We start from the raw sequence: 25454 nt of genomic DNA on the forward strand, positions 1-25454 counted from the left end.
ATTCTTAACCTTTTTTGAGATTATATATCCTTTTGAGGTATGAGTCCTTATCCCCAAGATGAACCTGACATGTTGCATAAAATTTAAATGAGTTTATGGCCCTAAGGCCTATACATAGACCCCTCTTAGGTTGGGGTCCTTTGTTTTGTAATAACTGCTTTAACTAAAATGTTCATTTAATTATTGCTATTTTTAGCTGTCTTAAAGAGCTAAACTGTTATGTTTTGTGTTAGAAGGTTAATGTTATAAATAAAACTCAATGTGGTCTTTATTACTTTTCCTTTTTCCTTTTTTTTTTATTTTTAAGAGAGTTTTGAGGTTATTGCTGGGTGGACTTCAAATCCCAGATGGGAATTTGACCTCACCATTCAGACCTCCAACTTTGGGTATAAGATGGTCCCAGTGATGTGGTAACCTGAGTCTGAAACAAAGATAACAGATTGAGACCCCCCAAAGACTTCAGATCTATCAGATTCAGAATTTTAAATAACTACTTGTAAAATATTTAACATAAAAATTGAATCAAGGGGCTTCCCTTGTGGCACGGTGGTTGAGAGTCCGCCTGCCGATGCAGGGGACATGGGTTCGTGCCCCGGTCCGGGAAGATCCCACATGCCGCCCAGCGGCTGGGCCCGTGAGCCGTGGCCGCTGAGCCTGCGCGTCCGGAGCCTGTGCTCCGCAACGGGAGAGGCCACAGCGGTGAGAGGCCCACGTACCGCAAAAAAAAAAAAAAAAAAATTGAATCAAAAAGTGAGCAAGAGACAAATATAACAAATGATCTGGCAGTTTGGGGAAATAAATTGAGCTTTTAGAAATAGTAAATATAGCTTTTAAAATAAAAACTCAGTGAGTGGGTTTAAACAGCAGAATGAATGACTAATTAAAGAAGAATTACTGCACTGAAAACTCCAGTCCAAAAAAAAAAAAAATCACACAGAATGCAAAACAAGGAAACAGGGCAATTCAATGTATGACAGACATGTTAAGACACTATAAGCATAGCATGAGAAAGTGTAACATACATCTAATTACAGCCCCTTAAGGTGGAAATAGAGAGCAGGGAGAAAAACAATACTCAAAACGTGAATATCTTAGAATATTCCAGCACTGATAAATAAGTGAATCCACAGATCCGGGAAACAAAGCTCATAAAAAGACATGTAAATAAAGATACACACATAGATACATTGCAATGAATCTGTAAAACACCAAAATTAGAGATTATTTTTCCAGTAGACTGACAGCTGACTTCTCCATATCTATGGAAGCAGGAAGACAGTTGAATGCCATCTTCAAAGTGCTGAGAGAAAATTAACTATTAATATAGAATTGTGTACCTACTGAAACTATCTCTCAAGAAAAAGGACAAATAAAGATATTTCCAGATAAATAATAAACGAGTTTACCACCAATTAGCCCTCATTAAAAGAATAGCTAGGGACTTCCCTGGTGGCACAGTGGCTAAGAATCCGCCTGCCAATGCAGGGGACACAGATTCGAGTCCTGGTCCGGGAAGATCCCACATGCCGCGGAGCAACTAAGCCCGTGTGCCACAACTACTGAGCCTACACTCTAGAGCCCTCAAGCCACAACTACTGAGCCCATGTGCCACAATTACTGAAGCCTGCACACCTAGAGTCCACGCTCCGCAACAAGAGAAGCCACCACAATGAAAAGCCCGCGTGCCACAATGAAGAGTAGCCCCCGCTCGCCACAACTAAAGAAAGCCCACGCACAGCAATGAAGACCCAATGCAGCCAAAAATAAATAAATAAAATAAATAAAGTTATTTAAAAAATGAATAGCTAAAGAGTGTTTTGAAAAAAGGGAAAATGATCCCAGAAAGAAAGGTGTAATTAGTTTTTTAATAGCTGCAATAACAAATTACCATAAACTTAGTGGCTTAGAACAACACAAAATTATTGTCTTCCATTTTTCTACGTCAGGATTCTGAAAAATTCCAGGTGTCAGCAGGACCGCTGGCGGCTCTAGGAGACAATCTGCATCCTTGTTTTCTCCATCTTCTAAAGGCTGCCCGCATTGCATGGCTTGTGGCCCCTTCCTCCATCTGCACAGCCAGCAACAGGGGTTAGGTCCTTCTTATATCGTATCACCTACACCTCTTCCACTTTTAAACACCCTTGTGATTACATGGGGCCCACCCAGATAATTCAGGATAATCTCCTTATTCTAAGGTCAGCTTATTATCAACCTTCATTTCCCCTTGTAACATAACAGATTCATAGGTTCCAGGATGGAGATATCTTTGGGGCAGGGGGCATTATTCTGCCTATCACAGGACATCTGGGATATAAGTAAGAATTGTGAGCTAAGAAACCAGTAAACAGGTAGGAAAATCTAAATAAACCTTGTCATGTCTGTAAAAAAAACAAAACTAAACTAAATGTGGGTTAGAGGGCTTCCCTGGTGGCACAGTGTTTAAGGATCCGCCTGCCAATGCATGGGACACGGGTTCGAGCCCTGGTCTGGGAAGATCCCACATGTCGCGGAGCAACTAGGCCCATGAGCCACAAGTACTGAGCCTGTGCTCTAGAGCCTGCGAGACACAACTACTGAGCTCACGTGTCACAACTACTGAAGCCCACACACCTATAGCCCGTGCTCCGCAACAAGAGAAGCCACCGCAATGAGAAGCCCACACACCGCAACAAAGAGTAGCCCCCGCTCGCCACGACTAGAGAAAGCCCGCGTGCAGCAACCAAGATCCAACACAGACAAAAATAAATAAACACAATAAATGTGGGTTAGAGAAAGGACAGAACTAAAATGCCATTCTGCAATAGGCTGAGGGGGAGATAGCTGAACTTAAAAGTGCTCATAAATCCACATATTTTGGGGGAAGGAAGTTTAGATATTTGTTACCTCTGGACTCCGGAAAGTAAAATATTCATGGTTAAATTTCAATGGTAACTACTGAAAGAGCAGAGACAGAGTATGTGACTTCTAAACCAATAGGGGAAGGGGGAACTCAAATAAAAACAACAATACCTCCCCACCAAAAAACGGCAAAAGAGGAGACATAAGAAGCATTGAAAAAGGGCTAAAATAGAAATTTTAAAAATTAAGGTAGTAAAGCAAGTCCAAATACATTAAAGATGACAACTAAATGAACACGAACCAAACTTCCTAGTTGAAAGATTGTCAGATTGGATTCTAAACTGGCTTAATGCTATTTACAAGAGACATGGCAAATATTAAACAGAAAAGTTAAAAGGGAAAGGATGAAAAAACACAGCCAAGCACGGACAGGAAGAGAGCTGGGGCCACTCCGAATATCAGAGCAGAACTTCATTGAGAAAGCACGAACAGGAAGGGGAGGGCCACAACCTAGTGACCAAGTATTTAATTCACCACGAATATATGACACTTCTGAACTTGTATGACTGCAAAATAAACAAACAAACAAACAGATAAATAACCTTGCCATACATAACATTTTGAAAGAGCCACAGCCGTCAGCTGACAGGTACATACTATGTCCGCATTGCTCTACTAAAGCTTTGCTAGTATTATTAAAGTGCTATCATCATTCCCATTTCACAGATGGGGAGACTGTCCCCATATAGGAAGAGGTTATACCTCAGCCATGCCTTGGCATCTCCTGGGCTCCGCTCCCTCCTCATTGAGCCCACACCTCACCTGGAGAACTTTTTTTCATCATCTGTTAGGATGAGTATGCCATGCTTTTACCCAAGGACCGAAGTCACTCTCAAAACAGATCTGGATGGACTCTGGTTTCAAATGAATCAAGAGGCCCCGTGGTACATCTGACCCCAGGTCAACCGCTGTACACACACACACGGCCTTCTCTTGGACTAGCAGTGGTGCCAACACTCAGATCCCAGGTCCCACTCTGGAGCTCTTTGAGGAAACTGCTGTCATTCTGGGCTACAGGAAGGCCTCTTTTCTGTGCCCCCTTTTCCGTATCCTGGGGTTTCTTTCTGTGCCGAGGGCTTGAAATCCTGCCTTCCACAGCCTGCAACTTTCTCTGATCAACTGTACCAGGTCCCCTAGCTCATGAACCCCAGAAAGGGCCTCAGACCAATCCCCAAATTAAAGAAACAGATCTTGCTGCAAGAGATAAAGGCTTTCACTCCCTTCCACCATTTGAGCTTCTGGGTAGAAACAGGTTCAGGTGCTGGCCAACCTGTGAGGCTCCCAGCATCCCCTCCACAATGACTCCCGTGACTTTGGAGCAAGTTCCTCACCGGGCAGGAGGCTGATCCCTCAGACCCTGTATCCTGCATGTGTAGTAAGAATGCCATCTTCTATTTGTATAGGACTTAGCAGTTCCCAAAGCACACCCACAGATCCAGTCTTGTTTTTAATTGGTCTTGGTAACAATGCAACGAGGGAAGTAAAAAGTAGGTCAAGTGTTATGATCCCCGTTTTAGAGCTGGGAAAATCGAATCCTAGAAAGGAATAAAGGCTTGTCTGGGAACAGTCCGTGGGTGAATGAGAAGTTAAGGTTTTTGGGACTGAGGTTTCCTGACTAGATGTGCTGAGCAAGCACATCTAGTGCTTGATTCGCAAAGGAGGTGTTTGGGTGGTTAAACAGCCTCTGAGTCAAACAGCTCCATCCCTCAGTTTCCTCATCTGTAAAATAAAGGGAATAGTTATACATTCTAAAGACTGTTGTGAAAATTCAATGACAGGGTTCATATGATAGCATGACAGCTGTCATTAGTCACTGCCACTGTAGTAGATGCTGGGGGGTGCTACCCAGATCACCAACCTCACCAGTCCCATTGAGAATGGGCCACAGCCATAGGGGTCACCTCTCCCTTCCAAGGGAAATGACCAGTAAATGTGGGGACATAAAGGCTTGACTCCCTCCCCAGGGCCACCCTAGCTCCAGATTTTCTACGGGATGGGAGGAGGCCTGTGTGACTGCAGTTCAGCTTTTCTTTCGGCTTAGTTCCTTCTTTCCTCACACCATACAGGTGTGGATTCTGAGTTAACTCCCCGGTAAATGCCTGCATGCTAATCTCCATTGCCTGCTAGATTCTGTACACACATATAAAGACCACCATCTGTCAGTCAGGCACGAACCACAAAGAGGAGTGTGCATTTGTAATGGAACCTTTCTGGAGCAGCAGAGAGGCTGGTCTGGCTTAGGTGTGCACCCTGTGTTCCTGCAACAGACCAAGACAGGCAGGCCCTCCTGACATCCAAGTCCATGACCCTGGCCCCCAGCACTGGGATCCAGTCAGCCGGGGTAGAGCCTCTAGGTCCGGGACAAGCCCAGACTCTGGGCGGTTCTGTTCTTGGGCATAGGCTTCTTTCCCCAGTGATGCAATACTTTGTAACAGACCACAGGTCAGTTGCACCTTCCTGTTACCCACCAAGGAGTGGCTTGTAGCTCAGTCTCTCCAGGAATTCTGATGTACTGCAAGACTCTGTGGTTGCAATGCTTCTACTTTCCCCATGAAAGCCCCTGGTCTCAGAAAAGGAAGCATTCTCAGGTGACTAACGTGTGGGTCAGGGCTTCCCAGGGTCCAGCCACCCTGAGACATGAAACAAACAACAGAGATACCCTTTAGCTCATGTTGTTTTTCTCTGGGAGGGTGAGGTGGGGTAAGATAACTACCACCAGCTCCCCAACTCTTCCCCCCCCCGCCAGATAAGCCTACAATGTAAGAGGGAAAATGCAAATTAAAGATTGCTAGCCTTGCCCCCACTTCCAACCTGATTGCTACCCCGAGTCTCCCCTGTTGGAAGTTCTGTAGCCCCCAGTTCGGCCAAAGTCCAGAGCCCTTGATGGAGTAGATGGACAAGGGTCTGGATGCCAGGGCCCCCATCACCCTCCTCCCATTGCTTTTCCCCTTGAACTCTACATTTTGGCTCTGATGACTTATAATTAATTCCCTGAAGCCCCCAGCAGTGCTTTCTCTCCCCTTGGGGCCTCTGTCCCATCCTCCCCCCTTACCTGTCCCATCTCCGTCCTGCGACCCCATCCCCAAGCCTGATTGGGGTGCCCCTGTTTGGAGGGAGCCACCAAACCCTGTGCTTCCTTTATCCATGCACACATCATCCCGTGATGTCCTTTTTCTGGACGTGTGAACACTGAGTCCCACGAGGATGAGGACACGCCCACCTTACTCACCTGTGTGCCCTCAGGGTCCAACGTAGCACCTGGTGGGGATGGGTGGGGAGTGAATCTTCTTGGAGCAAGTGTGCTTTAGGTTTTGATTGTTGGTTGGTGTTGCAGGGACCAGCCCACCTTGAACTAGCTGGCAGCTCTACCCCTTAGCTCCTGGGAAAGCACCAGGAACTACTCCTCTTCTTTCAGACACAGCTTGGACACCGCCAGGAGGATGCAGCTGGCTCTGACTCCTGTCCTGTGCCCGATGCAGTGCGGCCGAAGACGGGGTGAGACGGCTGGAGTGAGAAAAGGCGGAGCAGCTCGCCAACACGAGGCAGCGCGGCCGGCGGACAAACCGGATGCACCGTACGGTTGCAGGAAATGATTCTTCCCATCGCCAACCCGTGCCTTACTGGACTGTCCCTTCTGGAATTTCATGTTGATTGACTGCTCAGTTTCCTTATGTGCTGTTCCTTGGCTTTTATGGGATTATTTAATTGAAGGCTTCGGTTGCAGGAGACAGGACACGCTTGAGCTAGCTTCGGCTGTGATGGGGAATTTGTGAGACAGCAGCAGGAAGTACAGGATCTCATGAGAGATCCTGAATGGGAACGCTAAGGTTATGAGACATGGAGGCATCATCATCTATCAGCTGAAGGCCACTGCCTCCTCACCTCTGCGTCTCTCTGTCTGTCTGCTCCGTTCTTCTCTCCCATAGAATCTGCTTCTCTCTCCGTACATCTGCCGAGAGTGGCCCCTTCTAGAGCTGATGGATTTCGAAGTCTTGGGTTTGAGAGCAGCTACACGTGGCCTGGCTTCTCTGCTTTTTACTTCCTTATTCCTGGCAGTGGGTCAGTTTGAAGCAGTTGGCCTCACAGGTCCAATCAGCTATGGCCTGGGGACAGAGTTGGGACGTTGAAGGTGACTGGCCCTGTGTGTTGGGATGCAGGTGATGGGGGTAGTTCCCAGAAGAGGGGATCGTGGGTTAAGCAGAGGTGGCCCGTCTTGACCTTGACGGATGTGAACTTGTGTGTTTCAATGTGTGATCACTTATGAATGTTATGCTCGGGAGTCTCGTTTATCTGTAGCGATGTACGTGTGTGTGTGTCAGAGAGAGAGAGGCACCGTGTCCACGCGTGGAGGCTTCCTATCCATTCTTTGTTTCCTTTCTCCACGTGGCAGATCCTGTGCTATGGGTCAGGGACACAGCGGAGACCAAAGCAGACACTGTCCTTGCGGTGCCCTGCCAGGGAGGCGGGTGTTGCACGGAGTATCACACAAATGAGTGTCTGAGCTGAGGTCTTCAGGGAGAGGCTGGTAGACTAGTCAGCAGAGCAGGGGAGGGGAGGCAGTTCCATGCAGGGCAGAAGCAATGCCAAGGTCCTGATGTCGGGGAATTTGAGGAATCAAAAGCAGGCCTGTGTGGCTGCAGTTCAGAGGACAAGGGCGTTGTTTGGCAAGCTCAGCCCAGACCTGGTGGCGCAGACTCTTAGGGACGCTGTAAGGGCTTTAGGGTTTGTCTAAGACCATGGGAAACTCCTCGAGGATTTACAATCTTCAGAATTGTAAAACCGATGCCATCTCTTTTCACAACTCGAGTTCAGTGTCGTGGCCTCATGTCCCTAGAACGGCAGGAACCAGGTCGCCCCCTGGGTGTTGCTCTCCTGGCTGCAGTGGAGGGATTCTCCCCCCCCCCCCCCGCCCCCGCCAACTTCTTAGTCTTCCCACGGCACCAGGGGCCCTGCCTTGGGCCCAGCTAGTGGCCCAGACTTCTGTTTCCACAGTATGACTTCCCTTTAGGACCTTGGGGTCTCTCCTGCCAGGAGACCTCACCTGCGACCGTCTGAATCCAAGATAGGGGTTCTAATGACATCCAGCCTCAGTATCTCATTCCCCCCATCCCACCCCGCTGCCCTTCTTCCTTGTGCAGGGGGCTGGCCCAAGGCAGGTCAGTCACTGCCACTGGGGTTCTTCAGAAGCACCCCGACCTCCATGGCCAAGGGGCGCCAGCCACCAGGAATCCCCAAATGCCAGCTCTCCCCGCAGCTGCCAGTCTTCCAGCTCTGGGACATTCGGCTCCAGGCTTCCAAGGGGCTCTGGGTGCTCAAGGCCAGGCTCTGATCCCTCAGAGCTTTGCAGATTTGCAGGGGTGTCGGCAGGAGAGTTCTGTAGTTGGGCCAGGCCCTGGGGGCGGTTAGAGGTGCTCACAAGTGGTCCTCCTACCCTGGATGTGCCCCGTGTCAGGGAAGCCCCAGCCTCTGCTCTGATCCACATGCCACCCCCAGGCCCTGATCGGTAGCCCAGTTTACCATCTCCTTACTGACCCCGGGCCCCGCCAGGCCCCTGGTTCCCCAGGGGAGACATCAGACCCATAGCCTGTGAGACTATAGCTCATACTTAAATGATGCTTCCTGCGTCCTGAGCACGTTTATTAGCTCAGTCCTCCCAACCCCTCTACAAGGGGGGCCACAGTCTTACCCTCATTTTCCAGATGTTCCCAGAATCCTACAGATATAGTTCATGAGGCCGGGGATCTGAAACTCCAGGCACCAGAGCCCGTCTCCCAGAGCGGCCCTCCTGATGTAATAACAGACACACACCACTCCAGGCTGCCCCAAGGCCCAACTTTCCAGGTTTACAAAATTGAGTTCCTGATTCTTTAGCAAGAAAACATTTCTCTACAAAAGCTGCTTCAAAAATTCCCAGCCCCAGCTCAGAGGCCCTGGCATTCTAGGTGGTGAGGCCGGGGTGCAGAGAGCAGGAAGTGAGGCCCTTCCTGGGAAGTCCCTGCGGTTAGGGCACCAGGATGGGGCCCTGCCCCGCTCCAGCATCCTGCACCTCACGACCCGGCTTCAGACCCCATGGGCTGAGTCAAGGAATGAGCCTGGGCTGCAGAGACTGTGTGAGGGGACAGTGAACTGCTCCTCCCAGACCCCTCTGGAGAGGGTCCTGAATGATGGACACTTCGTCAAGCGACTGGCCTGTTCTTCCCTGACAGAGGCTCGAAGGTGGCAGGATCAGGGTGGAGGCAGCCACTAGGCTGGCCTCCCCTTCACCTGCGCCCTGCGGCATTGCCTACAGCAAGGCCCTGCTTCAATGAGCACAACTTATAAAGCATTCTAGAGTCTGCCCATCATTCCTTCTTCCAGCCAGCCCCTCCGCTATGGCAGGGCAGGAAGTGACGGCTCCCTCTGCAGTTATCAGAATGAGGGCCTGGAGAATGAAAGGGACGCATCCAGAGTCATGCAGCTGCAGACCTGGGGATGGGACCCGGGACTTGGAGCCTGGCGGGAAGACCCTGCCACTGTTCCCATGCATCGACCTGGGTGGTTTTAAAGATGCCTGAGTTGTCTGCTCCCTGCTGGCAGGGTCCAGGGCATGAAGCTAACGAGCAGGTCAGTTCTGAATGGCAAAGAGGAAGAGAGGGTTGAGAACACAGAATCTTTAAGAGAAGGTGGGGAGAGAGTATCTGACCTCCAAGACAGCATCTTGCCAGGGTTGGGCATGGGGCCTGAGGGTAACTGGAGGAGGGGACGCATACCCTCTGCTCCCTAAGCCAAGCCCCAACCACGTGGGCAACAATCCAGCCATGATGATCTCACCCAAGGGCCTTTGTGCCTGCTGTTCTTCCACCTGGAACACTCCTCCCCTTTCTTAATCATTCAGGTCTCAGCTCAAATATCACCTCAGAGAGACTTCCCCTGGCCACTTTCCCTAAAATCGCACCCACCCCACGTCCCTTGAAAACCTCACGTTTCTTCTTTCCCCTCCAGCACTTCCTGCCATATGAAGTTAGTTCGTTTGCTTCTTGTCTGCCTTCCCCATTAGAACATCAGGGACCTTCTGTGGCTTTCCCCCGAGGCCCAGAAAAGAACCTGGCACGCAGGGTTAAGTCCACCCACGTTGTCTGGCTGAAGGCGTGTACGCAGGCGCCAGCTGACGGTCGTTGGGTTTGGGTGGGCACAAAGGTCCAGCCCCACTGAGCCTGCTCAGCCCCTCCCACGTGACCTCCAGTTTTATGCAGGTAAGAACCAGTTTGACTTCTGTTCGCCTGAGTCACCTTTCCGGAAGCTGGGCTTGCCCACCTCCTCGCGGTGGCCAGCCCTGCGTGGGTATATGGGAAGGCAGGCTGGGGCTTCTCCTCTCATCCTCTTCAGGGAATCAAGAAGGAGGGAGCAGCTCTGCCCTGGGAGGCGTTGGTGGCACAGGTGGTGCCTGGCTGCTCTTCCTTCCTGTGCCAGCGCTCAATCTGGAGCCGGAGGCTGGAAGACCTTGGAACACCTCGTCTTCTACCAGGCCCTCCCCATGGAAACCCATGGTAAGCTCCTTCCACTCCTATTTTTCCATCTGAAGCATGGGACTGAAAAGTATTTGCAAAATGCTCTCAGACTCTGAAGAGTGAGCTTCAAGGGGAATGTCAAGGGTGTGGAGCTCCAGGCTTGTCTGGGAGACCTGGCCACTGTACAGACAACAGCCTCCATGGAGAGACCATGCAGATGCTCTGAGGCAAGGGCTGAGAGCCCCGTGCGTGCTGGGTGAGCAGGTGAACTGAGGAAGCATGCCTGCTGTGCAAAAAATCTGGAAGCCCTTGGAGTCACTTGGTCATTTCCCGCTGTTGATAGAGACGTGGAAAATTGGAGAACTGTTTCTGTAAAAAGAGAGAAAGAACAGTGTGAGCTAAATGAGAAATACTAATAGAACCTGGTCCTCAACCATAGATCTGAGGGGTAATAGGGAAGGGTAGGGACTGTGGAGAATTAGGGGTTGTCACTAGTCAGTTCCACAGGTAGGTTTTTCCATGAGAATGCAGGCCCAAGTTACCAGAATTTCTCATTTTTCTTCTTTTTTTTTTTCCCGCACCATGCGGCACGTGGGATCTTAGTTCCCCAACCAGAGATGGGACCTGCGCCCCCTGTAGTGGAAGCGCAGAGTCTTAACCACTGGACCACCAGGGAAGTCCCAAAACTTCTCATTTTTCAAAAAGAATCAGATATTCTGATTTTGTGATGTGTAGCATTCTGATTAAATAAAACAATGAAGTGAGAAAATAAAATATTTAATCTATGAGCTACTGGCTTGCAACCTCTGGTTAAGTAAGATACATGAGGGGCAGAGAAAAGACCTTAAGGTTGGTGGTTTGAAGGTCCAGTTTTTAATTCTAAGTTGGCCTCTAATGGGTAAATTATTACTCCCACCTGGGTCTCACTTTCCTCAATGTCAAGAGGAGGCTGGCAAACTCGGGCTTTCAAGGACACAGTAATAACTGATACTTCCACAGTGCTTACTACAAGCTGGGCGTTCTGCTGAGCTATTTACGTGGTTTACTTCATTTAATTCTCACAATAAGCATAAGAGGAAGGACTATTATGGTTCACATTTTCAGAAGAGGAAACTGGGGCATAGAAGGTTAAATAATTTGCCAAAGGCCAGACAGCCAGTATAAGCGGAGGAGCTGGACTTGACAACAGACAGTCTGTCTCCAAACCACTGGATATGCTCTAGGGGTATGGAGACCAAATGAGATCAGGAAGCGAGAAGTGCATTGTAAACCACAGCAGTGATTCCAGGAGCAGCAAACCTTCACCCTTCCCCCAGTGGGTGTAACAGTCTCCAGTGGGGTGCATTAAACTGTTAATCCATGGTCTTCTGTAGTTTTCAAATGTGTAAGGGAAGATGTAACTCTCAGAACCAGACAGTGATATGCTGGGAAGGAATCACTATACTTATAAAAGGTTCATTCCAAAATATTTTGAGCTGGCACATAGTAGGTGCTAAATAAAGTGTATAACTTGAACTGGATTGAATTCAGGAGACAACTGCATGTAAGTCCAGTGAAGACACCATGTCTCCTGGGAGGAGGAACCACATTCTCCATCTAACGTCAGGAACGTGGGTGGTACCACTGACGCCAACCAGAGAACGGGGATCTGAGAAGAGAGAACTCAGTGAGATTCATGGTTTGACAGAAGAGCCAGGAAAGTGAGGACAGAGACAGGATGAAGATGGAACCACCCTGTGTGTATTCTGCATTGCCCTGGACAAGCCATTTACCTCACTGGACCTCTGTTTCCTCTCTACACTGCTGACTTTATTGCTAATGTGTGTGAAGGAGGGGGAGGAGGTGAAGAAGTGACAATGAAAAGGTAAATCCTTTCTATCACCTAAGTTCTTTTTTTTTGTGGTACGCGGGCCTCTCACTGTTGTGGCCTCTCCCATTGCGGAGCACAGGCTCCGGACGCGCAGGCTCAGCGGCCATGGCTCACGGGCCCAGCCGCTCCGTGGCATGTGGGATCCTCCCGGACTGGGGCACGAACCCGTGTCCCCTGCATTGGCAGGTGGACTCTCAACCACTGCGCCACCAGGGAAGGCCACGACCTAAGTTTGAAAACAGTTTTAAGCTACTGAATGTTGACCATATCTTGATTACATAGTTGGGGGAAATGAAATATGAATGACTTAATCAAAAATTAACTTGATTAGAATGAGAGTGATTGATCAATATTATATCTGCTATAGTCTCTGTCCTTGAGTGGAAGACTTACTAAGGCTTTGGGGTCCTCTGGTGTGCTTTGCCTATATGTCTATTCATCTAATAAAATGGACAACATCTCTGCTACTGGGCTAGTTGGCAAGGTACAATGACTGATAGTTAATTGTGCCTGCAATTTGCAGCACTAGCCATGAGATGGTGCCAGTACCTTCTAAGGGTTTGTATGATAAGGCAATCATCTGTTTTCCGGGAACTGAGGGGTTTCCTGTGATGCAGGGCTTTCAGTATTAAAACCAAGAAAATCCTGGAAAAGCTAGGGCAATTGGCCACCCTAGTCCATAACAAGGTAAAGAGGTTTCTTTTTAACCTATGTAAGGTCTTAGAATCATCTTTTCTTTACTAGCAAAATACCTCCTAAAATTTCCAAACAGTTAGAGAATAAATCATTGCTCTGTACGATGTGAGTTCAAACCAAAAGGAACAGCATAAGAACAAGTACAATTCCTGTTCCAGTGCAACCAAGCAGAGAAGAAAAAATGTCACCTGCCTCTCTGGCAGGACTGCAGTGTAGGAAGAACTGGGTTCAAATCCTGGCTCAGCCAGGATCTGGGGCAAGTGATTTAATCTTTCTGAGCCTCGATTTCTTATTCTACAAAGTGAGTATAAGTATATCCCCGCCTTGAGACTGGGGGTACATATACCTGCCTTGCACAGCTATATGAGGACTAAATGAGATCTGTATGAAAGCGGACGACACAGAGGCCGAAATACTGCAGGCAAGAGACAGGGTAGTCCCCTCCCCCAAGTTCCTGTCCTTCCCCTTCTCCTCCTGCCTGCGGAGAAGCTACCTTACAAAGCTAATCAGTCATCAAAGCCCAGAAGGCAAGAGTAAAGTGTACCTTGGAAGAACATAAGATAAGTAGGTAAATAATGGCTTTCCGTGCAGATCCCTATCAAACCCAGAAACTGCTGGAACAGAGATCATCTTGGAAAACTCTGAAACTCAGAAAGGATTCACAGTGAGTTTACCATTTGTATCTGGGAGGAGAGCAAGCGTCTTGGAAAGCAGCAATCAATCACAGTTGGCTTTATACACAGTCTCCTGACGTTTACCAGCCAGGACAGGCAACTCGGTCATTCCGATGGCTGCAGCTTGGTGGGCAGAGATGCCCAGGAGAACACCTGTCTCCAAGCCTGACCTGCTGCTATAGGGAGCTTCTAATACACTAACAGATTTGGTTAAATTGACTTGGCTGCCTGGCAGGGCAGGGTAGCTGGAGTTTGACAAAGAGAAGACAGCAGATTATACTATGGGGGCTTGTATTTATCACCCTTTTTCCTCCTCTTTGTATTAATATATTTACTCATCTCTTGGAGAGAGTAACGGGAGCCTTTGTGCCATTATCTTAGTAAAAATTTACAACGTTTGGACAATAGCACTGCCTGTATTGTGTGGTATGTGCTGTAACACTCAGGCATTCAAGAACTGGCTGAAGATTCTGAATCTGGGATTTAGCCATTACAATGTAAGGTACACACCTGTCCACCCAAGCCTGTTGCTTAAGTGTTTCCCAAGGACACTTGGATGACGACAAATGCAGCTCCAGGAGGCACAGCTGGAAATGCACCAAGATTCATTGATGTTTCCTGATAAATGGGATTTATTGGTAGGGATTGTTTCTCGGGAGGGGGATGGGACCTGTGGGGTGAGCCATTTGGGCTGAGGAGGAGGAAATTTGGAGTTGGGAAAAGTGGGGACAATTTCTGTCTAGAAAGACGAAAGAGCGCTCAAATCTCCCTGTCCCCTCAGGGTGTGGAGCCAGGAAGAGCCCGTCTCTTCCCAACTTCACACTCAGTGATGTGGGTGGCTTGAAATCATCCGTGGTGGGCGTATCTACACCAGAGAAATTGGCAAATGCTACAAGTCAGAACTCCTTTTGGAGATCCTGCTGTCAATATCCACTGCCAAGATCAGGGTTACACCACTGCCCTGCTTTCAGGTTCAATCACCCCAAAACTTCTTGCAAGTCTAATCCATCTGGCCGCTGTTCCCAGGATGGTCTTAATAAAACAAATGTGACAGTGTCACCCTCTGATTCAATTTTCTTTTAGATAAATTCCCTGCTCCTTGAAGTGGAACTAAAGGCCCCTCCTTCCCTGGTTCCTGCTCAACTTGTCAATCACGTCTTTGGGCAGACTCATGGGACTCGGGGGCGGGGGAAGATGCAGTTTATATTTTATCTCCCACTGAGTAGGAAGCCCCCCCCCCCACCGACAACCCTGGTTTGGGCTGGGACCCTGGAGCGTGAAAAGTGAATGGAAATGAAGAAGTGAACAGAAATGGACTCTGCTGCATGAGAAGTGAACAGAAATGGATTTCCCGAAGCCCAGTTCTGACTCATCTCAAGCCCTGTTTGGGTGAAGTCACCTGGGGCTGCCGTGCTCCTGGCCCTCAGTGCCCAGAGAAAGCACAAGTGAATTGTCTCTGGGTACATACAACATCATCCAGGGCCTCAGATCGTCCCTACAGTTTTTGCTACACAGTGTCCAGCAGTTAATAACAAGTAATCAGGCATACGCAAGACAACGTGTGTACCAGAGAAAACCAGACCGTCGAAGGAGACCCAGTGGGGATTCAAATAATGGAGTCAACAGGGGCAGCCTTTGTAAGAACCCTGAATGAATAATAGGATCAAGGGTGTAAAGGACAAGATTGCAACTTTTGGCAGAGAACTAGAAACTCTACAAAAAAGGAAGCAAATGGAAATCCTAGAACTGAAAGATGCCATTAACTGAAATTGAGAATGAACTCGCATGTATTGAACACTTCCTATGTGGGCAGAGTGCACTGAACACTTTACTGGCATCAACAATGAAGGTTCACCCACATGGTCTCCCTGGAGCCTGCCTCGTGTCACTCCTAGGACCCGGACTTAGCCTGGCTGTCCTGTTTCCCTTCAAGTGGGCCTTAGTCATTTCTGCTGTCACCGGTGTCTAGCAGGGCAGGGCTTGGCACGTAGCAGGTACCAGTATAGCTGTGATGCCTGGTGCCCGGGGAAAACACAGGGTGCTGATTGGGAAGCAGAGTTCACTCCATGGCGTGGTCATTAAGCTTAATTCGGGAAGCAGAGTGACGAGTGAGTACTAGAAGGGAGAATACGTTTAGTGAGAGATGTCCCGTGGGTGGGCAGACATCTCAGGGACGCCGACTGATTTGATGCAACAGAGCCAATAGTGGAATTGTGGCCAGATGCGTGAGGAAAGGGAGGAGATTCTCCTCCCCACTTACTTCCTCCCCTGCCCACTCCCGTTTCCCCCCCACCCCGCCACAGGAGTGAATCCCTCCCCTCTGGAGTCAAGCAGTCTTGTTGGGCATGTTGACGGGGATCAGGGCATTGTGACTGTCCCCTCCCACTCTACCTGGGGTGATGAATCAGACATCATACCTCCCTATTGTTTAAGTAGTTCCTACGTGCCAAGGACGGGGCTAAATACATCATGTACAAAATGTTTCCATCCTCAAAGCAACCCGTGACAAGTCTTCTTTCTATTATTAGCCCCATCTAATGGATAACGAAACTGAGACTTGGAGAGTTCTGGCATGTTGTCTGGGTGGCCCAGCTCGTAACTGACACAGGAGAATGCAGTCCGAAGTCGGCCTGGCCCCAGGGACTCCCGCCCCCATGTCCAGAAAAACTTGTCAGGCCACAGAAGGAAAAAGATACAGATCTAGGAGATGGGGTTGTGGGGGCGGGGAGAACCCAGGGCCTCTGCTCTCAGGGAGAAACCTGTCTCTTAGAATTTGGGCTGGGAACGGAGGAACATTTACCCAGGCACTGCAGTGTGGGCAGGACCTTGACCCCTTGGTCTCACCGTGGCAAGTCACTGCTTTTCTTCAGTATGTAAGGATCATTTTTTTTTTTTTTTTTTTTTGCCGTGCCGCATGGCATACGGGATCTTAGTTTCCTGACCAGGGATCGAACCCGTGCCCCCTGGAGTGGAAGCACAGAGCCCTAACCACTGGACTGACAAGGAATTCCCTTTAAGGACAATTTTTGAGTGATGTTGATTTAACAGTCGAGGAGTACTTCATAAGTAGCCTAAGAAAGACAAGTTGGAGAGAACTTATCCTGGGAGGTGGCAAGCTGCCTTGTTCCCTTACAGCAGGTGCGACGACCAAGGTATGCACCCGATGATTCATAAGTGTTCCAGAAATTATAAACCCCAATTCAGCAAATACTGGAAGTGACAAATAACCAAGCAGGTTCATACACATCACCTCCTTTAGCCAGCCCCCCCAAAACAAACAAAAACAATCAACCCCCCAACACAGCCCTCAAAGGTAGACATTATTTCTTACATGTGTTTCAAAGGCGAGTAGGAGCCCCCAAGGTCGCACAGCTCGTGAGAACAGAGCAGGAGATGTGCCTACGTGCCGTTTTGTCCTACTCAGGGAGGTGACAATTTTTGCAGAAATGTTTCACTGGCTCTGGAAGAGGAGCTCATTAACGATCTGAGAAATTCATTCGCAAACTTCCTCTTTAAAAAAAATTTTTATCGAGGTATAATTGACATATTACATTACGTGAGTTTCAGATGTACAACATAGCTATACAATTATATTTTTTGCTTGTGATGAGAACTTTTAAGATCCACTCTCTTAGTAACTTTCAAATATGCAGTGTACCCTACCTCTCTGACAGATTTTACCCTCATTTGGACACAGCCTCTGATTGGTTGGTTGAAAAAAAAGTCAGACTCCTCAAGATCTGCTGCTGTAATAGGAGACCCCTGGGTGGGAGTCAGGAGACCTGGATTTCTGGCTACACCTTTGCCATGGAAGAGCTGTGTGACCTTGGGCAGGTGCCCTCCCCTCTCTGGGTCTCCCTCAGAAAGAGCGCTGGGGTGAGGTAGAATGACGCTGAGTGCCCATCCAGTCCTCAAAGGCTACAGTCTGCGCTTCTGCACTAGCGTTACATTCTCCTACCATTTAGATCATGTAGGACCCGCTTCACCTCTTTTCTGTCCATTAATAGGAATACACTTTCTTTTTTCCTAACTGTCTAGAATGTAGTAAGAAAGGAAGTGAATGTTTCTTAGTGCCCATTATGAGCCAGAGCTTTTGCCTTCCAACCAACCTTCCTTCCTCCCTTCCTTCCGTCCTTCCGTCCTCGTACCTATGAGAATGACATAATCAACCTCATTCTGAGCGTGAGGAGAGAGAAGCAGAGACCCAGATAAGTGACTTGTTCCAGGTCACACAGGTGGCAAACGGCAAGTGCTAGAGGTAGATTTTTGGATTCATTTCCGTCCCACGCTGAGTTCACCCCATTTTCCCGAGACCATAACTTCAAAGACGTCGATAACAGGAATAGGGTTGGTTTCAAAGTCCCTCTCAGGAAGTTTACTCTAAAGCAGGAGGCAGCAAACTTCAGGCCAAATCCAGCCACCACCCGTTTTTTGTAAATAAAGTTGTATTGGAGCACAATTAAATTAGCTTGTTGGTTTACAGATCGTCCAAGGCTGCTTTTCAGCTACGACAGCCGAGTTCGGTAATAGTGACGTACGGCCCCGCAAATTCTAAAATGTTTGCTATTTGGTCCTTAACAGAATGTTTGCCAGCGCCTGGTCCAGAGTCCAGCAAGGCTGTCCCGCCTTCAAAAAACACAAAGTGACCTGAGTCTGTCACGGGTGCTGGGAGCCCTGCCACTCGACTTCTTAGGAAAGGGGGATATTTCTACTCAAACCTGTTTTTGCAAAGTCTCAGGAGACCTGTCGGGCAGATGAAGGGCTTTGGTTTTCAGTGTGCTCTTATTCCCAGGAACTCCGTGAAGGGGAAATAAAAAATCTCAATTTTGGGGAAATTGCACAGAGGAAAAGGGGAGGGAATGGGTTACAACATCCCATTGCGACACTCAGCAGGGCTGAAAGTGACAACAGCAAGGTTTCTCGTTTTGAAAATGTGAGGGCGTTTCCGTTTCTCACAGTGGGACAGAGTGGCCGCAGCCTGGTCTTGGTGAGGGACGATCTTCTTTATAAGCAGCTCCTCTGGGTCTGAAATGGCAGTCTCCCATTGCCTTGTGGTCACAGGATGGAAGTCTGCAGGTGTCACCACGGTTACCTAATCTCTCTCCTCCTTTTCCTGTTCCATTCAGAGACAGCCTGCTACCCCCTGGGAAAGAGACCCTGCGAGATGCAAGCCTTCAGGTAAGGCTGACCCAGAGGAGGTGGGGCTGGACGGGTAGAAAATGGAGAAAGAACAGAGAGCCGTCTGTGGCTGCCAGGTTCCATGAGGTTTGGGCTGGAAAGGGATGCTTATTCAAGTAGGAGGCTGCCACATCCGTGGTCTTCTGGGCTTGTATTTCAAAATATCCCAAATGTGCGAAGCTTGGCTGGGGGCCTGGCGGACTCTCCCAGAGACCCCGGCAACTTGGTGACAGACACGTGCCTGGGAGCCATGCCGGGGTTTGGGCCTGGTAGAGCATGCTAGGCAAAGAGGCAGAGAGGGGCGCTGTGGGCAGGGCACAGTCCAGAGTTCCAGACTAACTGTTAACAGTGCCTGTCTGTGTTGATATATCAGAGGGTCCCGCTCCCCCGGGACCTCAGTTTCCCCATCTGTGACATGGGGTTAATGCTAACCCTGCCTGCATTACAGGGTTGATGTGAAGGTCAAATGCACGGATAACAGCGTGACGATGTTCTGTGAGCAGTAAAGTGCCTGGCAACGATTACGATTATTAAAAATCAGGTCAGGGACTTTGTGAGATGTCATCATCCCTGGCTGTAAAAATAGCAGGCTGTGATGCTGATAGAAACAGAACACTGTCCGAGTGCGGCCTCTGGGCCATGATGTCCCAGGACACGTCGGGGTGATCTCACCCTCCAACTCTGAGTTTCTCTCGCCTGAGGCTACAGGCTGGGACTCTGCGTGCCTGTGTGTGTTCCAGAGAAGTCCCTCCCCCAGGGGTCTGCCTCTGTCTCCTCCCATAGGCTGGGAGCTCTAGGAGATGCTCCAGGGATGTTTAATCCCTTCAGATGGGATTCAGCTCATCCAGGAACTAAGAATAATCACAGAAGGTCAAATGCTCACTCGCGCCAGGAATTTTACAGTTTGCCTGACCCCCTCTCATTGGGCTCAGGGGCTCGTCACAGCCACCTGCTGAGGTGGGTGTTGCTAGCCCCCTTTCACAGGTGAGGAGATGAAGCACAGGTCCAAGGTCATGCTGGTGGGCGGCAGGGAGTAGAGGGTCCGCGTCGCGGCTGGGGCTCTGTTTACTGCATCTCACCGCTGCAAGCCCTGCTCTCAGCTGGAGGGGTCCTTCACCAAGAAGAAAAAACTGGAAGCCAGAAACAGGCCATGGGGTGAGCTGGAGGGGAAGCTGACTTGTCCCTGGGGACAGCGGCCCCTGCCAGACCCAAAACAGGCCACTGGCCAATAGAGGACAGGCTCTGGGGACAGACCTCCACGGTCTAAGGCTTGGAGGGAGTTAGCTGCAAGGGGCTCTGACCCTCGAAACTTCTAACCCTGTGCCGTGTGGGCCACTAGTCTTGGATGAATCTTAAAATTTACATTTAAATTCATAAAAAGAGAAGAAAATAAAAAATCCAGACCCTCGGTCGCTCAATAGCTGCGTGTGGCTGGTGGCTGCCATATTGGATGGTGCGGACATAGAACATTTCTGCACCCACGAAGTTCTGTTGATGGTGTTACCCTAGAGCCTGCTTTGCTGAAGTGGAAGGTGGCTGCCCTGAGAACTTGAGCATAAGGAGCAAGGCAAAGAGAGAGGTAGGAGCTTCCCTGGTGGCGCAGTGGTTGGGAGTCCGCCTGCCGATGCAGGGGACGCAGCTTCGTGCCCCGGTCCGGGAAGATCCCACATGCCGCGGAGCGGCTGGGCCCACGGGCCATGGCCGCTGAGCCTGCGCGTCTGGAGCCTGTGCTCCGCAACGGGAGAGGCCACGACAGTAAGAGGCCCGCGTACCGCAAAAAAAAAATAGAGAGGGGTAGAATGCAGGCGCACAGCTCACCAGCTGTGGGGGTTGGCCTCTTTCAGTTTTTTTCATATTCAAAATGTATTTCTTATTTAAAATATTTTTAAGTTGTTACTTCTATTTTATTTTACTTTTTAAATTTTTATTGGCGTATAGTTGGTTTACAATGTTGTGTTAGTTTCAGGTGTACAGCAGAGCGATCAGTTATACATATATCCACTCTTTTTTTTTTTTTTTTTTTTTTTTGCGGTACGCGGCCTCTCACTGTTGTGGCCTCTCCCGTTGCGGAGCACAGGCTCCGGACACGCAGGCTCAGCGGCCATGGCTCACGGGCCCAGCCGCCCCGCGGCATGGGGGATCTTCCCGGACCGGGGCACGAACCCATGTCCCCTGCATCGGCAGGCGGACCCTCAACCCCTGCATCGGCAGGCGGACCCTCAACCACTGCGCCACCAGGGAAGCCCTGTATCCACTCTTTTAACCAGCGTTGGGCTCAGTCTCCACATCCATGATATGGGTGTGCTAACTTCTACACCCCAGGCAGAAAGTTGGATGCAGATTCCGCAAAGTCTGGGGAACACAGGAAGGGGCTGGGCACATAGAAACTGTCCACTACAGCTAGGTTCTTCTGCTTTTCAGAATCTGGGATGTCAACCAGAAGACCTTCTACCTGCGAAATAACCAGCTAGTTGCTGGATACTTGCAAGGACCAAATACTAAATTGGAAGGTGAGTAGTTGCAAGGAAGGCCAATGTGATGTGGGCCCTGGTCACATTGCCTAGAGTCTGCAGCCTTGTGGCCCAACCTTGGGAACTTTAGGTGTGATGTCCTAAATGCTGCTGGCTCTTTGTGGCCGAGTTTGAAGATGGAGAGGCCTGGCCACTGAAGGACACGGACAGGGACAGCCTCAAGAAGGCAGAGATGGGCGGAGTCTAGGTTGGGAGCCACCACCTACAGGCACCGTGGTCCCAGGGCCACACCTGGGGGGAGGTATGGCCCAGGAGGCAAGCTCAGCCCTTTCCTTCCTCTGGTGCCTAGAAAGCCCCCGTGTTCCTGTGTGATCAAACTCTCACTCCCACCCAAAAGTAATACACCATCAACAAGGCTGGGTTATGTCCCTTAATCAAGGACACCACATTTAGTCATGTTCCAGATCCATGTCAAACTGGATGGACTTGAACAAGTTTCACCCACTCTGTTCCTCAGTTTTCCCGTTAGTAAAAGAAGAGCAGTTGGATGATGGGACGTGGGATTCTTTCAGCACCAGCCCTCTAGGATGTTTTCAAGTCCCCATTGGCTGGCTTGGGGTCGTAGGATGGCATTATCCCCATCCCCTTGTTCTCTGTCCCCGTCTCACTCTTAAAGGGTGTGAGACCCACCTTTCCTGTCCTTTTGGTAATTCTCCCAATGAGGACTCTAAACACAGAGAGGCTGAGATGTTCACTCCCTCACGAGGGCATGGAGACCACCGAGGGGAAGAGGCGGGCTCAAAGTCACCCAGGCTTCTGTGGACCAAGCCCCGGCGCCCCACTCATGACCTCGTGTGCTGTTTTCCCTGCCCATGGGCAGCACACCTGTTGACCTAGAGCGCAGGGGTCCTGGGGAAGGGAGGGAAGGATAGAAATCACCTGGAGTAGATTCTAGGTGCCTTGGACCTTGAGGAGTAGCTAGCTAGTGTGCTTGGTTTGATCTTCTGTTTGGATGCAGACCAGGAAGGGGGGCCCTTGCTGTCCTTCTGACCTTGGGGTTTTACTTAAGGGGCTGGAAGAATCCCCAGGGAGAGTCCAGCCTGCTGTGTCTTCGTCATCTGTGCCTCCTCTTCTGTACAACCTGAACTTCCCCTTTGTTCTTCCCCAGAGAAGATAGATGTGGTGCCCATCGAGCCCCATGCTATGTTCCTGGGGATCCATGGGGGGAAGCTGTGCCTGGCCTGTGTCAAGTCTGGTGATGAGATCAAGCTCGGGTTGGAGGTAAGGACCGTCGCAGATTAACGAGCACCTCAAACTCGGTGGCTTAAAACAAGCACAGTGGGTTCTTTCTCATGATTCTGTGGGTTGACTAGGATCAGCTGGGCAGTTCTGTGCCACGTGGTATAGCTGGGGTCCGTCCTCCAGGCTCTCTTCCCACGGGGTCTCTCTGAGTTCAGCTGCCCTCTTGAACTTCCTTATGACATGAGTGCTGGCTTCCAAGAGGGATTACTCCAAAAAGACAAGCCTCAATGTGCAAACGCTTATTAAACTTTTGCTTGTATCATACCACTAATGTCCCATTAACCAAAGCCAGTCAGGTGGCTAGGCCTAGCCTCAACGAGGGAGGGGACTACCAGGGTGTGGACACCAGGAGGCATGGCTCCTTTAGGGACCTCAACCTCTGTATGCTGCTCTCTTGCCCAAGGGTCCCCAACCCACTTGGACTTGCCCTCTTTCGGTAAAGCCAACATTTGGGACCATCCTCTTCCAACCCTTATCTACTCAAACCCATGAGCTGGCATCCCATCCAAGACCCTGTACTCCCGTACAATATTTCTTATTTTTGCGGTGGGGTGGGGGGGTGAAGCATGCCGTGTAGCTTGCAGGATCTCAGTTCCCGGACCTGGGATTGAACCTGAGCCATGGCAGTGAAAGCCTGGAATCCTAACCATTAGGGCACCAGGGAAATCCCCTGTGCAATAGCAATGGGCTACCAGCCCTGGGAAAAGAGGGCTTTGTATCAGGGGATTGTTGGACAAAATCTTAACTCAGATTGTGAGTGGCCGTAACTATGGCACTGTCCCTTCTGTCCGCTAGTGGATAGGCACTTTATTGGAGCGGGGCTGCCTGCTCTGTGTGGCATTGGAGTGACCACGATAATGTGGTAACGTCTCGCATGGACTGCAATACCCTGCCCACCTTGTCCACAGCCCCCTCTCTTGGAGGTGCAGACACAACAGACCACCAGCCTCCCCAGGCCTTGGCCTCTACTGATGCCGCTGATGGTGCCATGTGTTTCCCAAACATATTGGCCGAGGGCTGGAGTGACCAGATTTCCCCAAATCAAGGTGTAACCGTGGGACAGCCTCCTTGTGTCACAAGACCCGGGACACTGGGTGTCCTGCCATGGTCTTTGGGCCGGCATTTCTCCGTGGGCAGTCACGGGGCCAGGTCCTGGGGGCTGGGGTGCAAGGACCTCTCTGCTCTTTCCTTGGCCCCCAGCCGGTAAACATCACTGACCTGAACAGCAGCAAGGAGGAGGACAAGCGCTTTGCCTTCATCCGCTCCGACAGCGGGCCCACCACCAGCTTCGAGTCGGCCGCCTGCCCCGGCTGGTTCCTCTGTACCGCGCTGGAGACCGACCAGCCCGTGGGCCTCACCAATACTCCTCAAGATGCTGTCCAGGTCACCAAGTTCTACTTCCAGCAGGACCAGTAGCGGTGCTGTTCAGCATCCCTTGCCTCCCACTCCCAGCACATCTGTGACTCCAGAGATGCCTCTCCCTCCCCCCCGGGGGCTCGCCATGGTTGCAGTGAGCGCTCAGTGGGGCGGCCTTGGCCGGGGGTGGGGGCGGCCCTCGGAAGGAGGTACAAGAGCCCTGAGAACAGCCTCCTCTACTTACCCAGCCTCCACGAGGCCTCCGCCAGGTCTTTCTAAAGTGTGCGTGGGATCACGGCCCCGATCAAAGCCCTCAGGGTCGCCTGTACCTTCAGGGTAAAGTCCAGGCACCCTGGCCAGCCCCAGCCCCTCCCTCACTTCCCTTCCAGGCCCCAGAGCCCGCAGGCCACTTGCTGACCTCCCCTCAAGGGGCTCCCATCCCGCTCTTTGCAAACTGGTGCTTTTCCAGGGGCAAGAGTTTTAGGCTCTGTGGCAAAATGAAAAACAAGCGTTTCCTGGTTTTTTGTTTTGTTTTTTTTTTCATTAAGCCAGCTTTGAGAGAGAGTCCTTTATTTGGAGATGATGTTCTTTCTGGAAGGGGGTAGAAGATTAAATATCCCCTTGTTTAAGAAATGATGGTGAAAGGAGGTGATAGCTTTTCCTCTTTGTCTTTCTTGTTTTTGTGATGCCCTGACCTGTAAAAATGAAAAGTTAGTGGACTAGGTTGGTCCCCTAGTGTTTTTCTTTCTGGAACATTCCTATAAGTCTAGACCGCCCCCCCGGCCCAGGCCCTGAGCGCCCTGTCCACTGCAGACCTCCTGCAGCTGCCTGCAGTGCTGTTCCCTTCCCTGCCCTCCCGTCAGAATCCCCCAGCTCCCAAGACACAGCACAAATGTGGCTTCTCCAGACCTCCCAGGAGGAATGAATCGCTCCTTGACCATTTTAGCACTTCCGACACCCTGAGACTTGTTTGGAAGATGTTGTGCCTCTGTCTGTCTCCCCACCATCCTGTGAGCCCCTGAGAGCAGGGACCTTGACCCCCCCCCCCATGTCTTAGGTCTCTGCAGAGCCAAGCACATGGCCTGGCCCTCAGTAGGTGCCCTCAGTGAACGTGTGTTGTATGTGTTGAGTGGAAAGTTTCCTACTCCCTGTGACCTGAGCTTTGTTTTACAATAAAACCTTGAAAACTTGAAAACTCATCTACTTTGCTGGCTGTGTCCATGGCCTTGCTGGGCTTGGGGCAAAGAGAACTGGAAAACTGTGTCCAGCGACAGGGCTTTCAAACCCTGGGGCCGGGCCTGGTGTCTCTCCTCTGAGTCCTTTCCTCCTTGGGCCTCGCTCTCCTCGAATAACAGGAGAGCAAATCTCTCTGCCAGGAAGGTGTGCAGAACCATCGTGCACAACAGCCTCCAACTGGAAACAACCCAACCCCCCAGCCCAGAAGAATGAACACGTAAACCGTGTACGTTCATACGTACAAGATAACGCTCGACAGCAAAGAGAATGGATAAACCACAGTTGG

The 25454-nt window shown here is 50.2% G+C and overlaps 1 protein-coding gene across 1 annotated transcript; it reads left to right on the top strand.

The window, feature by feature from the left end:
* Positions 1-18663: 18663 nt before the first annotated feature.
* IL1RN (interleukin 1 receptor antagonist) lies at positions 18664-25123 on the top strand. The gene is made up of 4 exons (XM_065890927.1): positions 18664-18803; positions 21225-21313; positions 22443-22555; positions 23777-25123. The coding sequence occupies exons 1-4, from the start codon at positions 18688-18690 to the stop codon at positions 23990-23992; spliced, it is 534 nt and encodes a 177-aa protein (XP_065746999.1). The 5' UTR covers positions 18664-18687; the 3' UTR covers positions 23993-25123.
* Positions 25124-25454: the final 331 nt, after the last annotated feature.

The sequence above is a fragment of the Phocoena phocoena genome, chromosome 14, assembly GCF_963924675.1.
Source record: "Phocoena phocoena chromosome 14, mPhoPho1.1, whole genome shotgun sequence".
Taxonomy (NCBI): Eukaryota; Metazoa; Chordata; class Mammalia; order Artiodactyla; family Phocoenidae; genus Phocoena; species Phocoena phocoena.

Bases quoted from the DNA above. Each gene is read 5' to 3' on its own strand.
- IL1RN (XM_065890927.1), top strand. From the start codon at position 18,688: ATGGAAGTCTGCAGGTGTCACCACGGTTACCTAATCTCTCTCCTCCTT. The intron at 18,804-21,224 runs GTAAGGCTGACC...TCTGCTTTTCAG, and splicing joins TGCGAGATGCAAGCCTTCAG to AATCTGGGATGTCAACCAGA. The intron at 21,314-22,442 runs GTGAGTAGTTGC...GTTCTTCCCCAG, and splicing joins ACCAAATACTAAATTGGAAG to AGAAGATAGATGTGGTGCCC.